The sequence below is a fragment of the Giraffa tippelskirchi genome, chromosome 12, assembly GCF_054371585.1.
Source record: "Giraffa tippelskirchi isolate mGirTip1 chromosome 12, T2T-mGirTip1v1.2.pri, whole genome shotgun sequence".
NCBI lineage: Eukaryota > Metazoa > Chordata > Mammalia > Artiodactyla > Giraffidae > Giraffa > Giraffa tippelskirchi.
This window is the reverse complement of record NC_137286.1, coordinates 58,011,075-58,028,579: the sequence shown is the minus strand read 5'-3', so window position 1 is coordinate 58,028,579 and position 17,505 is coordinate 58,011,075. Positions and strand designations below refer to the sequence as shown.

At 52.1% G+C, this 17,505-nt stretch overlaps 1 protein-coding gene across 2 annotated transcripts in view; it reads left to right on the top strand.

Moving 5' to 3' along the window:
- LOC145530584 (protein FAM169B-like) overlaps nt 1-16,408 on the top strand; it is an 87,999-nt gene extending 71,591 nt beyond the window's left edge. The window contains exons 6-9 of one of the 2 annotated variants that reach the window (XM_081552147.1): nt 4,868-5,050; nt 7,133-7,264; nt 11,352-11,446; nt 12,917-16,408. In XM_081552147.1, coding sequence (XP_081408273.1) covers nt 4,868-5,050; nt 7,133-7,264; nt 11,352-11,446; nt 12,917-13,105 — 599 coding nt within the window. In that variant the 3' untranslated portion in view covers nt 13,106-16,408. The remainder of the gene's footprint in view (nt 1-4,867; nt 5,051-7,132; nt 7,265-11,351; nt 11,447-12,916) is intronic. The other variant, XM_081552148.1, reaches the window with a different exon arrangement.
- Nucleotides 16,409-17,505: the final 1,097 nt, after the last annotated feature.

The following is a 17,505-nucleotide window of genomic DNA, read 5'->3' as shown; positions in this document are numbered from 1 at the left end:
AAGCTAAGAACTCTTTGCCTAACTCAAGGTTGTGAAGATTTTCTTCTAAAAGCTTTATAGCTTTAACTCTTATATTATGTCTAGATACATCTTGGATTAATTTTTTTATATGATGTGAAGTAAGGATCCAGTTTCATTTAAAAAATACCTTACGCATTAAAAAAATTAGCAGACTTTAATTTTTAGAGCAGTTTTTAGGTTTATAAAAAAATGGAGCAGAAAGAACAGAGAGCTCCCATCCCCTCCCACACACTGAGTTTCCTGTCTTATTAACATAGTGCATTGTGTGGTACGTTTGTTATAATTCATAAGCCAATATTGATGCATATATTAGTCCACTGCTGCTGCTGCTGCTAAGTCGCTTCGGTCATCTCCGACTCTGTGCGACCCCATAGACGGCAGCCCACCAGGCTCCCCCATCCCTGGGATTCTCCAGGCAAGAACACTGGAGTGGGTTGCCATTTCCTTCTCCTTTCCTTAGTCCACTAGGCCTCCTGTAACAAAGCACCCACATTGGGTGACTTAAGCAATTAATTTTCACATGATTCTGGAAGCTGGAAGTACAAGGCCAAGGTGTAAGCAGGTTTAGTTTCCTCCGAGGCCTATGTTTTGTCTTGTGATGGCCATCTACTCACTGTGTCCCCTCCTGGTTTTCCTCTGTATGTGCTCATTCTTTGGAACCCGTCTCATGTCCAAATTTCCTCTTCTTACAAGGACACCAGCTGGCCTAGATGAGAGCCCATCTGAAGACCTCATTTTGAGTTCATCACCTCTTAAAGGCTCTTTCTTCAAATACAGTTGTATTCTGATGTACTGGGGGTTTGGGGAGACACAGTTCAATCCATAAAGGATACATCATTATTAACTAAAAGTCCATAGTTTACATTAGGGTTCATTCTTCATGTTATACATTCTGTAGGTTTTGACAGCTGTAGAAAGGCGTGTTCTATCATTGTAGCATCATTCAGAGTAGCTTCACTGCCCTGAAAATCCCATGTTCCACCTATTCATCCCTTGCTCCCCCTCACCCCTTGACAATCACTAATACTTTTATTGCCTTCATAGTTTCACCTTTTCCAAAATATCATATAATTGTATTAATAATTATATGGCTTGGGTCAGGAAGAGCCCCTGGAGACCAGGGATAGGCTACCCACTCTAGTATTCTTGGGCTTCCCTGGTGGCTCAGATGGTAAAGAATCCACCTGCAATGCAGGAGACCTGGCTTCAATCCCTTGGTTGGGAAGATCCCCTGGAGGAGGGCATGGCAGTTCGTCCCACTATTCTTGCCTGGAGAATCCCCATAGTCAGAGGAGGCTGGTGGGCTACAGTCCATGGGGTCCCAAAGAGTTGGACATGACTGAGCCACTAAGCACACAGCACATCCTTTTCAGGTTGGTTTCTTTCACTTAGTAATATGCTGTAAGGTTCTCCATATCTTCTCATGGCATGAAAGTGCATTTCTTTTCAGCACTGAATAATATTCCATCATCTGGATGCACCATGGTTTATTTAGCCACTCTCCCATTGAAGCATATCTTGGTCACTTCCAAGTTTTTTAGAAATGTTTTTTTCTTTGGCTGTGCTGGGTCTTACGGAGAAGGAAATGGCAACCCACTCCAGTGTTCTTGCCTGGAGAATCCCAGGGACGGGGGAACCTGTTGGGCTGCCGTCTATGGGGTCACGCAGAGTCGGACATGACTGAAGTGACTTAGCAGCAGTAGCAGCTGGGTCTTAGTTGCAGCATGTGGGATCTAGTTGCCCGATCAGGGAATGAACCTAAGCCCCCTGCACTCGGAGCTCAGAGTCTTAGCCACTGGACCTCCAGGGAACTCCCGCTTCCAAGTTTCGGTGGTTATGAATATAGGCGCTATAAATATTTGTGTGTAGGTTTTTGTGTAGATATAAGCTTTTAACTCCTTCAGGCACATGTAAATGAGCACAGTTGCTGGATCCGATAGTAAGAGTGGGTTTAGTTTTATAAGAAGCCACCAACCTGTCATTCAGAGTGGCTGTACCATTTGCGTTCCCAACAGTGAAGGAGAGTTGCATTTGCTCCACATCCTCACCAGCATTTGGTGGTGCCAGTTTTCTGGATTTTGGCTGTTCTAATAGGTATGTAGTAGTATCTCACTGCTTTTAAACTTGCATTTCCCTGATGGCATGTGATGTGTAACATCTTCTCATATGCTTACTTGCCACCTGCATAACTTCTTTGGTGAGGTGTCTATTAAGGTCTTTGGCTCACTTTTTAATCAAGTTCTTGGTCTTTTTATTCTTGAGTTTTATGAGTTCTTTGTATATTTTGTATAATAATTCGTTATCAGATATATCTTTTGAAGATATCCCACACCCCTCCCACCCCCACAATTTGTGGCATCTCATTCTTTTCACAGTGTCCTTCACAGAGTAGAAAAATGTGATTTTAATGAAATTTAGCTATCAGTTGTTTTTCATAAATCATGCCTTTGATGCTGTAGGCACAAGTTTATTGCCAAACCCAAGGTCATCTAGATTTTCTCCAATGTTATCTTCTAGGAGTTCTGTAGTTCTGCATTGTACATTTGTGTCTGTGATCCATTTTGAGCTACATTTTGTGAAGGGTTTCAGGTTGATTCATGGTTTTGCGTGTGGACGTCTAACGGTTCCAGCATCGTTTGTTGAAAAGGACTGTCCTTCCACTACTGACTTTGCTTTCCTCTTTTGTCTGAGAGCAGTTGACTATTTGTATGGATCTAATTCTGGGCTTTGTTGTGTTCCAGCTTTATTTATTCATTTTCAGTTAATTAATATTTAGCTTATGGATGTCTAGTCATACTACCACTAGTTGTTGAAAGACTATCTTCTCCCACATTGAGTTACTGTGGTATTTTATAGAAATTCAGAGTATAAGCATTTACTTCTGGACCTGCCCTTCTCTCCACTGATCTGTAGCTTACCCTTGCTCCATCATCACACTGTCTGATTACCTTGATTTTATAAGAAGCTTTGAATTTGGGTAGTGCAAAACCTCTGACTTCATTTTTCTTCTTTTTTCCCCCTCCAAACTGTTTTGTTTATCCTAGAGACCCATTTCATGTCAATTTTACTATCAGCTTGTCAAGTTCCCCCAAAAAAGCCAGCTGGGATTTTGGTGGGACTAAACTTATAGATCTACTTGGGAAGAATTGCCAACTTAACAGTATTGAGTCATCCAGTCCTTGAACATGGAATTTCTCTTCATTTATTTAGATCTTCTTTAATTTCTCTCAACAATATTTTGTCATCTTCAGTAATTTAAGGCTCATGCTTCCTTTGTTAAATATATTGAGTATTTACTTCTCTTTTAATGCTGTTGTGAGTGTAATTGTATCTTTATGTAATTTTGAGCATTCTTAGCTTTGGAGGACTTTGCTATTTGGGGAACATTGTTCTCATCATCTATAAAAGTTGGAAATTGTATAATTCCAACCAAATTGGTGCTGTCATTTCAGGTACATTGAGGGTAAAGTACAAATACTTTATAATTACCACCTCAAGTGACTTGGGGGATTCTTGTTGGTCATAGATTATTTATTCATTCATTTTGGGCACAAAACCAGCTATTTCTTTAGCTCACATTCTTCTGGTTGATGATTTTAGCGAGGCTCAGCTGGGTGGTTTTCTGCCCTCAGCTGGGTTGGCCTGTGTGTCTACAGTCACCTGATCACCTGTTTCTTAGGACCAGCTAGATGTTGGCTGGCACCATGAGGGTGTCTCGCATGGTGGCAGGCTAGCCCAGGTTTGTTCTCATGTGAGTGGTAGAGATCTGAGAGAATGGAGAGGCCCTGGACCCCAACAGGCCTAGGCTCAGAGCTGGTGTGCACTTGCCAGCTTCATTCTGCTGCTCAGAGCGAGTCACAGGTCAGCCAGATTGAAGGGGAGAGGAGATAAACCCCATCTCTTGATGGGAGGAGCTTCAGAATCACATGCAGAGGTGTGCGGATATAGAAAGGGGATAACTGTGGCCACTTTTACAAACAGTTCACTACAATAGTGTGTGCTCTGTAATTCAGCCTGGCTAAACAGACTCTGCATTTGTTTGTTTCTTTGGGAAATTACTCACCTTTGAATTTTTGCAGGCACAAATAGCACCTCTTCCAATAGGCGCTGAGTAGGTGACATGTTTCTTTTCTTAGATTCTGGGGCCTTCAGAGCACAAGCAGCCGTGTAGTTGGGAAGTGAGGAAGGTGAAGCAGTTGGGTGCATGTGGCATTTTCTAGCTTAGGGTGACAAGAGAGGTGAGTGACTGCAAGGGCATATTCCTGTTGCAGACACAGCAACTGTGCTGGTGTTAGTTCTGGTTGCAGTAAAGTTAAATCAGTGTGAAAAAGTGGGAGAGGGGCCAATAGCAGGGTCACTCATGTTCCGTGGAAAGCGGGACTTTGTCTGTTTGTGGAAGAGGTGCGTTGCCATAATCGGCCAAGGTGAACTCTGAACAAGTCCGTACCCTGGAACAAGTCCTAGCCCATTTCCCCAGATTTAGGGGGAACTCTGACATTGCCCAGATGCTTCTCCTTGGCTTTGGGGGGTCTCTGAACTGTGTACAGTGAGGGAGGGGTGTGAGGAGTCTGTGTCGTGGCCTCACCCTGCCTAGTCCCCTGGGTTCGCTGTTATTTCAGGGCAATAGCCGAGTGGCCTTGTTCACGGCAGTTGAGAGCATGTGGGCTGCCAGTCAGCTGAATAGCTGGGGGTTTCGAGTGATCTGCTGTCTCATCTTCGGGGGTTTAGTTTGTGAGGCTGGCGCTGCTTCCAGGGGTACCAGGGACCTGGCCACGTGGGGGTGCCGCCAGGTCCTGGCAGGCTAGCCCGGCCGGGGGGCAACGCGTGTCTCTTGGCCTTCCCACAGGCAGCCGGTGTGGCGACGGCACGGGGACCTGCTACCTCCTGCCCGTCTTGGACACTGTGTTTGTCCGGAGATGCCATCGCCGGCGGGGCCTGGGGCTAGCCATGCTGCGGGACTTCTGCCAGACGTTCCAAGAGGATGAGGCCCTGGGCGTCAGCTGGCCCATCTCGCCCGCCATGTACCAAGGTGACGGCTGCGTCAGGGAGGAGCGTCTGGGGAATGGGACGCGTAACTCCCGTGTGTTCTAGATGATTCTGGGGCGGGAGGTACCATAACATTCCCGTGGGCTTTCTCTTCCTTCTGAGAAACCTCCCATTGCGTCAGCACCAAGACCGCAAGCTTGATCACAAGGGGCAAACCTTGCCCAGCCCCTGAGAAAGAGCTGGATTTAGAAAATAATAAAAACCATAAAAACCAAACCAACCCAGCATCAGAGAGAAGCAGAATGCAGGGAACTTGTGCTCCATTGCTGGTTGCTGCTGGGCCTCAGAGGGCCTTTGCTCTCTCACGAGAAGATGGTAATCATCACTCTGCCCTTCCAGCCAGGAGCCCCAGGGGGACCAGGAGCTGAGGGAAGCGTGCTCCGAGCCCTCCGCGATTTCCCCTGGGGAGGAGCAGGCTTCAGAGGACAGGGGCCGCCCCTGGCCAGCGCTACAAAGACCCTCTCAGGGCCTGTATCTCCACCGGGCAGGGAAGGAAGCTCTGAAGGTGCTGACTGCGAATCGCACTTGGGGTCTCAGTTGCTTCTGCGTCACCCTCGCTGTGCCTGGGCTCGGAAGTGAGCAGGCAGAGTGTGGACAGAGCAGCAGCTGGAGGCTCAAGGCCGGCCGCTCCACGCCTCCCTGACTGCCTTTTATCCGGTATAGTCCTGCCTTGAAATGGCCCAAAGGGCCCGCTGCCCAGGGCCCCATACTTTAGTGCCCTGTTGAGGCTGAACCTCTGTCCATGGAATGAGGAATCTGTGGGCCCAAGGGGATATTCTCAGCCGGGTCCAGGCCACTCCTAAACCAGCTCAGGCTACTGGAACCCCAGGATTCTTGCCAGGGGCTGCCAAGGGCTCGAGTGGACTCCATCTTGGGCCTGTGCACCTAAGGGCAGACCGTAACACCCATCTGCACATCCTTATTCTGGTGGGGTGTCATGGAGTGTGGGTGTGGGGTCCACGTTCATATGTCCAGTGTGCGGGGAGCCGGACAGGGAGGAGAGGGGGGCTGCCAGCTGGGGGCTGGCTCTCTTGGCACTGCCACCCTCAAGTGCAGAACAGCCAGGAGTCTAAGAATTCTAAATTTAAAACTGGCTTTTCCTCTTGTTAAGGAGTTATATTTGTCAAGACAGGAGAGCAGGGCTTTCGATCTAGCACTCGACTAGCTTGGCTTCCACCTTCCGGGTACTTAGCATCACGCCCTCTGGGTTTCCATCTGTGCTCTTGCCAGGGGCCTGATGCAGCCCCCAGCACCGGCAGGACCAGGGTTGTTCCCACTCTGCTGGACTGGAGCCCCTGCCACGTCAAAACACTCACCCTGTGAACGTGGCATAGACATCTACGACCTTGAGGGGGTTCGGAGTCTGGGCGTCTGTGGATGAGCTGGAAGGTTCCCTGCGAGAGGAGGGCTGTGGAGCTCAGAGGGAGGGGCAGTGTCTGCAGAGGGGACTGGGTGGGTGATGCCATGGGGCTGAGTTGGGTCCCCCAGTTCTAACCCCCAGAGTGACTGTATGTGGCGATGGGGCCTGCTGTGTTTCAGTCCCTCAGTTGTGTCCGACTCTTTGTGACTGCATGGGCTGCAGCACTCCAGACTCTCCTGTCCTCCGCTGCCTCCTGGTGTTTGCTCACACTCATGTCCATTGTGTCAGTGATGCCAGGAGCTGTAAGGAGGTGATTAAGGTTGGACGAGGTCCTAAGGCGGGCCTCGATCCAACAGGACAAGTAAGAGGAGGCCCCCGTTAAGACGGGGAGATAGGGCCCAGGGGGTATAGAAGGGCGATGGGGAGAAGACACAGTCAGAAGAGCCATCTCCACGCCAAGGAGGGAGGTCTCAGAAGGCAAGCCTGCCGACGCCTCCATCTCGAGCTTCCAGCCCCTAGAGCTGTGAGAAGATAACTGTCTGTGGTTTAGGGGCCCCCCACTTTTGGGGTTTCACTGTGGCCGGACGGGGTGGGTGAATGTGGGAGGTGGGGGGGTACAGAGAGTTCTGTGCGGGGCAGAGAGAGCCGGGGGTGGGCCGGGCAGGGCCAGCGGCCCCCCTGACCGCTGTGCACACGTCTCCCCAGTCTGCAGGAAGTTCCTGGCGGCCCACCCAGCCGAGCGGGGGCGTCTGTGGGAGGTGGAGCCCCCCGGAGCCTGGGGCCAGCGAAGCAACATCTGGCTGAAGGTTCAACTTCAACAGTCAAGACATCTGGACTGTGAGTGGGGGTGGAGCTGGCCCTGTGGTCTGACCGCTTCTAGGGTCGGTAGCAGAACGGGTTCGGATGAGTCCGCCGGGGAGGCGATGTCTTTGTCGCTGTTGCAGGAACAAAGGAGGGAGCCAAAGCCCCGGGGTGGCATCCTGGCCTGCTGCCGCCTCCCTTCCTGGAGGAGCCACACTTTCCAGACCCTTTGCTCAAATGTTAGCTCTCCCTCAGTGTAGCCAGATAGACCTTGGGGGTCAGGGTCCCCCTGCGGCGATTGGAAGGATCACGGAAGCATGCAAGAAGGCGCCTTGGAGTCGCCGGTTCCCGCAGGCGGAGTGCGGTCATCTGTAAAGATTTTGAGGCACACAGAGGTTCGCGGGGGAGCGGACTCTGTCCCTTGTCCGCTGGGAGGGTTCATGCGGGCAGCGCCCCGCGTTCTGAGTCTGTGAGGCCTGCCTCGCATTGGGTGGTGGGCAACCCAGTTGGAGAGACACCTGCCACCTCCAGCAGGTGTGCAGCGGGTTTGGCGATGGATGGCGTCTGTGCCCAGGTGGGGGGGGTCTCAGGTGGGGAGGCTGACCCCCCCCACAGGCGGCTCTCAGCGGCAGCTGGGGGGCAGGGCTGCAGGTGGGGGGGGTGTCTAACTGTTCAGATTCTCCGGCCGCAGTGAAAGCGTGGCTGCCCTCTCCTCCTGGCCCCCAGCTCCCTTCAGCACCTGTGCCACCTCCAAGGCTGCAGGCAGCTCGTTAGCGATGGGCGCGCTGGGGGCCAGGCCTTCTCTTCCCCTGGGAGATGGAGTCCCCTGAGGTGGTGACAGGGGAGAGCGCCCGGGAGCTTATTGTCGATGATAGCGATACGTTTTGCTCCTCAGCTGCCTTTCCGCCAGGAGGCTTAATGGGTCTTTGCAGAAATTAATGGGGTGGCTGGGCACCTGGGAAGGAGGCCGCGCAGGGCCGTGACTGCGATTCTAATGAGGCGGTTAAGTGACTTGCCCTGCGGCGCGCAGAGTCGGAGATGAAGGGAAGCCGGGTCCTGAGCGCTTGGCCGGGCGGCCGTGGGGCTTCACAAATGAGCCTGCAGCTCCCACCCTGGCCCAGCCCTGCGGCTTGGACACTGCAGTTCCTTAGCTGGAAACGAAAAAAAAAAAGGGCTGCCCTTCAGAATGTGGAAATAGCACGGGCTGGAGGGGGGGTTTGCGGTGAGGGGGGACATTGTCGCATAATTGGGGAGATGGTTTCCTCTGAGGAGAATTCCACTGGGGGTTATTTCAAGAGATGAGGGAGCGGGTGTGGTCTGGTCAGGGGAAGCAGCTAGGATTCCGATGCCATCCCTGTCACTGCAACGCACTCCGAGATGCACCAACTCTCTCCTTTAACGGCAAATGAACTTTCTCAGAGAAGGTTCTAGAAGCATGCTGGAGTCCCTTGAAGGAAGAAGGGTCATTATTATAATTAGGGCTATAATTAGATGACTGAAACTGTAATTTTTTGGAAAACTCTAAATTATGGTCTCTTCACTCCCTGTGTAAATCATGGTTAGTTCCCAGTTTCACCCACACCTCCTGTCTCCCCCCAGGGCCGGCAGTCAGGATTTTAATTCGCTCAGGAAGGTTTTCCGCCAACCAGCTTCATCTTGTAACAATTTTGTCAGTTAGTGCTGACACTCAGGTTTTTTCCAGGTTGGCGAGTGGGGACCACAGATGCAGTCACAGATTAGCCCAGATGCTTGCAGTTTCTCAATTTTCAGTCTGTGTCTCTCCTCACAGAAATCAGCACATGTTAGCCCACTGCGGTTTCCCAACCGTCAGCAAACAAGGCAGGTACTGGAAACTTCTCTTCCCTGGAAATCTCATGAGACCATTTAATTTTAGTTTTTAATTATTCTTAGGGTCACTTTCTTGATTTGTTCTGTTTTTCAAGTTCTATCTTTTGTCCCTTCATCCCTGACTATTATTAAGGAAGTCTCCCACAGTTTCATGGACCATAGGAACAGAACTTTAGCAAGAAGCCCGGTGGGGCCGTGGCTTTTTACATTCTAAGTAAGGCGTAGACATTTTACAACATTCCACAACATCCCAGCGGGAAATTAACTTCTGCTCCTTTCAGATGTTTTAAAATCTATTTTTGAAGCTGTGTCATTTGTGAATTGGGGCTTTTAGAGTTTGCATGGTCCTGACTGTTGATAACATCTGTGGCTTATAAAGGCCCTGAAAATATTTTCAGGCTTATTCAGACCTTTTGAGAGAAGGAGTTTGTGGGAAACTTTTTCTTTCTACACTCAGTTACAGATGAAGCCTTTGAAACTTGACCAATAGGATCAGAATTCTGTCTTATGTGACTTCCCTGAAAGCCTGCACATGCCTAAGTTTCTTTCCTGGAGGACAAGAAACTGAATACATCGACAGTTGTTTTTTTTTTTTTTTTAAGAGAAAAAAAAAAAGTTGCTGGAAGCAGGAAGTAATTACACACAGATTTTTTTTTTTTTTTTCATTTTTAGGTTATATTTTTGCTTTCTTTTTCCAGGTGAATTTTTAGTAGATTCAATTGTCATCCTCAGGGGAAAAAACTTTTTTTTTTTTCTATTTATATGTAATTTTTAAGCTGGAGGGAATGGACATTCAGAGATGTGAAATATTTGCACTGAGGAGGTGGGGTCATTTTTCTAAAAGCCTGATGCTTTGCAGACTGCAGCTCTAACTTGTTCCAGCTTGTTCTGGAGCGTTGGACATTACATGGAGGGTGACTATGCTCCTAGAACGACACACATTTGTCACTTATGGGGGAGAGCTATGCTGAGAGGAGCAAAGGGCAGAACCACCACATTGGAAGGGCTTTTTGGGCGATCGCTGCTCTTTGAGAGGTTGTGTGGCTCCCTCTAGTGGCCACTGTCATCTTCTGCAGCCCCAGATGGGAACGGGTAGGCTTCTGCCTTTGCCCTGTGTGGCTGCTTCTCAGTTTCTCCTCCTTGTGGGTCCAAATTAGTGCAAAAAAAGTATTGCACCTTCATTGCCTAGGAACAAAATGCAAGTGAAAGTTTGATACCTGTTGGCATACTTTCATCCATAACACTGGAGAAGGAAGTGGCAACCCACTGCAGTGTTCTTGCCTGGAGAATCCATGGACAGAGGAGCCTGGTGGGCTACAGTCCATGGGGTCGCAAAGAGTCGGACATGGCTGAAGTGGCTTAGCACACACATAACGCGTGAAAAACAAAGGTTCACTCATCAGGAAAGGAGAAAATGTATAATGAATTATCGACTTCATTCTCTTATTCAGCTGATTACTGCTAATGGAGCATTTCTCAGCATTTCTCATTGTCCAGGTGATCAGGATATAGTAGTGAACAAGGCTGGTTTTTGTGAAGGAAGGTACATGGACAACTAGTACTGTGTTGTATAAAATTTTTACATATCAGAGAGAGCTAATGAGGGCTGATGTTTTTAAATGCTTATAAGTAAATTTTCCCAAACCAAATTTTGGTCATTTATGATGTCTGGAAATGAAACTTTACACATTTATCTATATAGGTAAAATGTAGTACATGTATTCTTTATTTAAAAAATGCGATTTGTCTTTTCAGCTCAAATAGAAAGCTGCCCATTCTTTTCCTAAGGTATCTGAACCCCCACCACACCTTCACATGTGGATTTTGAGGTGCGGGGAGGCACACAGTAGGATATGAAAGTCACCCCCTTCCAAGCTGGTGCTGGTTTGGCAGGACGCAGAGGGAGGCTGAGTTTGCGTGTGTGACTATGGTCTCTCTTGTGAGTAAGAATTCCAGTGTGCAAAGAGGGGGGCTGAGGAATAGAATGGGAAATATGACTCTGAATAATGCCTGAAAAGCAGGGAGAATAGACCAAAATTCTGGCTCAGAAGTGCTTGAGTAGAGGTGCTCTTCCAGCAACCTGGCAGGTTTTCCTATCCTAGGAGGGTGCGTAGCAGAGGTCAGGGTGAAGGTCAAACAGGACAGAACTGGGCTGTGGGGAGCCATGCTTTACATGATCATAAAGAGTCCCCCTTCTATCATGAATTGTTTCACTGTCTGCTCCCTTGCAAGTCACTCCATTTGCTCACCTCACTCTCTTGCTTGGGGAGGGCAGCTCACCCAGAACATTCCAAGGAGGCCATGGCTACTCGTGGGCAGACTTCTCAGGATGATGGACCCGGGCTTTCCCCTCACGGAGAAGACCACAAGGTATAGTGACAAATGTGTGTCGTTCTAGGGCTGGTCCTTGGGCTGTGCCTGTGAAGCCTCCTGAACACCTCTGCTCTGGGCTCCCCTGCGGCAGCGGGCCCTTGATTTATGCTCAGAATCTCTGAGCTGTGGTGGATGGAAACACCATTGCAATCAGAGTCTTCGTGGCCCTCTTCTCTAAGCCAGACAAGCTCCAGGGAAGCCAAGACTGAACAGAGAACACGTGGGAATCAGCCGTGACTTTGCATTGTTAGGGAAATATGGAAAAATCTGAATTTCAAATTCTGCGACGGACCAGTGTCTTTCAGGCAGAACAAATGTGTGGCCAAATGTGTTTTTCTTTCCTCCCCTGCCCCTCCAGTCCACATGCTCCTGCTCGGTCCCTTCAGTCGTGTCCAAATCTTTGTGACCCCATGGACTGCAGCTCGCCAGGCTCCTCTGTCCATGGGATTCTCCAGGCAAGAATCCTGGAGTGGGTTGCAATGCCCTCCTCCAGGGATCTTCCCAACACATGGATTGAACCCTCATCTCCTGTGTCTCCTGCATTGCAGGCAGATTTTTTTACTGCTGAGTCACTGGGGAAGCCTAATCCAGAAGCTAGAAAATGGAATAGGGCCTTAGGTTATAAGTGATGGCAGACAGAACCGTGGACAAGCTTGGGCTACTGGATATTTCTTGGTGGGCTGCTGTCACTCAGTATTTTGTAAGATTTTGGCGAGATATGATCCCCTGAGCATTTTCCTGAGGCCACGCCAGACACCTGTCCCCACAAGGTGATGGCGCTGACATCCATTTACTGGCATAGAAGGGCCTCTGCTCTTGAATCCCTAGAGAAGTGGTAATGATGTTAAACTCCAAAACTGACAATTGCATGTTGTGGGGAGTGCTGCTTATCTTGGAAAGTAGGTGCTTCTGGGATAGAAGACTCAACATCAAAGGCAGAAAATATCCCAGAAGGTGCTGGATTGTCTTGGACAAGGTGCCTGGTGTCTGACATCAATGCTCGTCCTCTGGCAGAGAAGGGCCTTTGTGTTCCTTGAGTCACAGTGGAAAGATGGGCTGACTTAGGACCCTCTCAGGCTGCTGAACCAAGCGTGTGCTGTGCCTCTTCGCTGTGCTCTTCCTCTCCTTTTCAACCCTGAAGGCCGTTAGAGGAAGCGGGAGGTGTTCAGGGTGCCCTGGCGCCCATGGGCGTACGTGTCTGGGGACATCTGCATTTTCCAGCTTTTGAAGTAGTGCTTCCTTAGCCTCATTCTTTCTTTGATCTCCCTGGGCCAGGACTTCACGTCCCACCAGTAAATACATTCCCGTCAGTAAATCTGCACACAGAGTATCTTACGTACAAAACATAAGATGGCGCTCCCTGTGGCTGGCCTGCTCTGAGCTCAGTGCGGGGCGCGGCCAGGCCAGGACCCCAGGAGGCCTTCCAGCATTGACTGAGATGCTCTGTTGATTCTCTTCTGGTTTTAGGTGAGGATCAGCGGAGAAGACCAGGAGCAGACGAAAGGAGACCGTGCAGTGAAGGTGGCAGCGGGGTGGCCTGGGCGAGCCTGCCAGGCGGGGCAGGAGGGGCAGAAAGCCAAGAGGACGGTGGCGGATGCCGGACTGCCCGGGGGGCGGGCATGCGGCCCTGCCCCTGACCCCCACAGGCCGAGCTGACCCCCGGGGAGGCCGGCCCTGCCCCTGACCCCCCAGGCCGAGCTGACCCCCAGGGAGACCAGCCCTGCTCCTGAGCCCCGCAGGCCGAGCTGACCCCCGCAGGCCGAGCTGACCCCCAGGGAGACCAGCTCTGCTCCTGAGCCCCGCAGGCCGAGCTGACCCTAGGGGAGGCTGGCCCTGCCTCTGACCCCACAGGCAGAGTTGATCCCCCCCAGGCCGAGCTGACCCTTGGGGAGGCCGGCCCTGCCCCTGACCCCCGCAGGCCGAGCTGATCCCCCCCAGGCCGAGCTGAGCCCCCCAGGCCGAGCTGACCCCTGGGGAGGCCGGCCCTGCCTCTGACCCCCACAGGCCGAGCTGACCCCCGCAGGCCAAGCTGAGCCCCCCAGGCTGAGCTGACCCCTGGGGAGGCCAGCCCTGCCCCTGACCCCCGCAGGCCGAGCTGACCCCCGGGGAGGCCGGCCCTGCCCCTGACCCCCACAGGCCGAGCTGACCCCTGGGGAGGCCGGCCCTGCCTCTGACCCCCACAGGCCGAGCTGACCCCCGCAGGCCAAGCTGAGCCCCCCAGGCCGAGCTGACCCCTGGGGAGGCCAGCCCTGCCCCTGACCCCCGCAGGCCGAGCTGACCCCCGGGGAGGCCGGCCCTGCCCCTGACCCCCACAGGCCGAGCTGACCCCCGCAGGCCAAGCTGAGCCCCCCAGGCCGAGCTGACCCCTGGGGAGGCCAGCCCTGCCCCTGACCCCCGCAGGCCGAGCTGACCCCGGGGAGGCCGGCCTGCCCTCGAGGTTGGAGAGCTGCGGTCACTCCACGCTCCTGTCGCGGGACGCTGCCCTCTGTCCCTGCTGTGCTGTCCCTTGAGGGACAAACGACCACACGGACCCCCTACCCGAGGCTTGATGTGTGGGCTCAGGTGATGCGAAGGCTGAGAAGAGCTGCAGTTAATCCCGAAGCCCTGTGTGGGGCAAGTGGCTGTCTTCCCACACTTGAGCTTCAGAAGCCCGTTCGTTAAGCCTAACGGGGTTTCTCTAGCTCAGGATGAGTTGATGAAGACTGCCCCGGGCCCATGTGACTGGACCCTCTTGCCTTAGCACCAGGAAGCGCTTCAGAAATCCCCCGGGGGTTTGCCCACCACAGCCCTGCTGTAACGGCGAGACCCCGGACACCAGAGGGGTTTCCGAGCAGACGCATTTCTTTCCAGAGAAGCTTCAGCCCCGCTGGCCACCCCCTGAGTCCAGGACCAGGCCACTTGGTGCACCCCAGGCCTCCAGTCCCCGTCTGGCCCGTTCAGGAGGTGCTCAGGGCGGGCTCCAGGCAGCAGCCCCTGCTTCGCAGGGGAAGTGCCCGGGGGGACTTTGGGCCAGTGGCCCTTCTGGAGTGATGGTAGCTTCAGTGGTCAGGCTTGTGCTAAGAAAGGTGACCATCAAGGTGCCGGCCTGGCCTGCTTGGGATAGTGGGCTCCCCTCCCTGCATACCTGCGCAGCCCTGCTCGGGGCAATTCTCAGGCGCTATCGGGGTTCCCGCCCTGTGGACCCCAGGGAGGACAGGCGAGCTTGCCCTGGCTGTGCTACTGGCCGTTCACAGGGTGAGATGCAGTCCAGCAGCCCCACGAGGCCCCGGAGCCCGTCCCCTGAGCTTGGGGTGGACTTTCCACACATTGGCCTGGCCTCACCCGGGGTCAGTAGGATTCTTTCCAGGGAAGGTCGGTCAGCTGTCTTGGGGTGGGTGGCCTGAGTGCTGCCCTGACTTCTGGGGGAGTGTCCATCTGACCGCATCACCGGTGACCCCAACCCCCTTGGCTTAACACTGTCTTTGCAGCACCCAGGGCCCGTCACAGAAACCCCTCGGCCTGCGTCCACCTCTGCGCTTGCCCGCCCTGCCTTCTGTCTCCAGGGCCTCCCATCTTCAGACACACAAGGGTCTTACTTAGGGTCTGCTGAGGGTCTGTGCCTCTCCTCTCTCACCACTTCCTCCTGCACACACACACACACGCCCGCGCACATCAGTCAGGCTCCTTCCTGCCCACACGTCTGCTCCAGCTCAGGCATCCCTCCCAACCGTGGCCTGCACCCTTCCCACGGGGCCTCCACGCCCTGGTCTCTGCTGGGCCTCCCTGAGCCTCCACTAGGGTCAGCCCAGGGCTGGGTGAGTTGTCTCTTGTGTCCCCAGTATCAAGGCAGAGCTGGCCCTCAGTAACCGGGCAGGGGGGGAATGGAAGGTAACAGGTCTCCTCGGGAGGGAGGGGTGACACCTTCCTTCTGTTCCTCTGTTGCTGGACCCTCCACAGGTGGGCGAAAGGACAGTTTCGGTTTTTTAGGGACACAGGGAAGCTCATCTTGGAGCCTGAGGTTGGGAAGGAGACCCCTGGTGCTGAGTGCTGGCGAGATGCCAACCTGCTGCTTCCCTGAGTGATCCGAGGACGCGTGGAGTGGGACATGGTGCTTATTTACTCACTCACGTGTCTGTCCGTCCATCTGTTCACCCCTGCACCCTCCCATCCGTCTCCCTGGCCCTCTTGCTCTCTCCCTCCATTTCTCCACTCATCTGCTCACCCGCCCGTTGACCCAGCTGCCCACCTGTCTGTCCACCCGCCATCTCTTCACGTATCTATCCATCCACCCATGGTCCGTCTGTCCTATTGTACAGCACATATTCAGTGTGCGTGCTCAGAGCCAACCCCGCATCTCCCAGAGAAGTGGGGCATGGTCCCTGGACTCAAGGAAACTGTTCTCTGAAAGCGTCCTTCCCGGAGTCTCCAACATGCGTGTCTCTCTTCTACCATTGGAAAGAGGGAGGAGGCCAGCTGCATAGAAACAGAGCTTAGGGCTCTGTGCGGAGATGCCGAGAAGCCACCCGCAGGGCACGTGGGCTCTCTGGAAGGAGGCACAGCCATCCAGGGGTCTTGGGTGTGCAGCCGAGGGGCTGCTGTGAGTGACGGTGGATGGAACCTCCCACACGAGTCGATGTGAGCTGCGAACACGGCACCGTTTGAGATCCGTCATCGGTGCTTTGTTTATGTGGAGATGAACTGATCAGAGTGGCTCAGGGGTTTGATCAAGTCACTGCTCAATAAAGGAATCCTCCCAAGGAAGAAGAACCCATCTGTTGATGTAATTCATTTGAAGACACACAAAAAAACTGCATTAGAGGGACACGTGATGGTCTCAGAGCAGCCGCTCCCTGGCAGTGCAGGGCCCTGTTGGTGTGGGGCTGTGTGCAGGAATCCTGACATGTGATGGGCGTGCATGAGGAGTGTCAGTGAGGTGGTGTGCGTGGGGTGTTGTTTTATTAAACCACCTTTTAAAATACATTATTCAGTTCTCCATGTTCTTGCATGTTATTATATAACAACTCATTGAGCTATAATTTCATAACCTTCATTTCATTTAAAGCATATACTGCCATGGTTTCAGTGTGTTTACAGAGTGGTGCATCCATCACCGCAGTCAGTTCCTCAAAGAGAAACCCTGTACCTGTGAGCAGTCTCTCCCTTCCCACCCCTGCCCAGCCCAAGGCAACCATGAATCTGCCTTCTCGAGGCAGAGTTGCCTGTTGTGGACACGCCATACAAGTGGGCTCATACAATGTGTGGCATTTGCACCTTTTATTTAAGCATAATTGTTTAAGTTTTGCTCATGTTGTAGCGTGTATCACTTCATTCCTTTTTATAGCCTGAAGAATGGAAGTCTGGATACAAGTGTCTTATCACACGCATCATTGGCAGATTTTTTTTTTAACTTTCTGGGTGGTGCCATTTGAAGAGCAGCATGTTGAATTTTGATGAAGTCCAGTTTGTCTGTTTTTCCTTGGCTTACTTTTGGTGTTGCAGAAATAATGGTTGTGTTTCATAAACACATGTCCTTTTATTTCCATCTAATGGCAGTTATTGGAGAGAAAGTTATTTGACTCTACAATGAACATAGAAAAATCCACAGAGGAGTCATTACTTGGAAGAAAGCTGTCCTGAGATCCCAGACCCACACCGTGAGATCCAGAAATCCCACTCTTGGTATATACCCAAGGGAACTGAAGGCATCTGTCCACACAAAACCTTGTACACATAAGTTCATAGCAGCGTTGCTGATAATAATAAAAGTTGGAAATCAATTCAAAATCCATCACTTGGTAGGGGATAGATAAGATGTGATATATCCACATGACAGAATATTCTTCAGCTATAAAAAGGGATGAAGTACTTATGCATACTACAGCACGGATGGACCTTAGCAGCATACTCAGCGAGGAAAACCTGACGCAAGGTGGGCAGAGCGTGTTGGGGACCCAGTGTCCTATGGAAGCTCACCTCAGGGGTGCAGGGCCCAGCGGCCATGGTGACACTCGTTGCTCCGCACTGGACCTCAGACGGAGTTTCAGTTTTCGGCCATCTGGGCGTTGGGCATCTTGTCC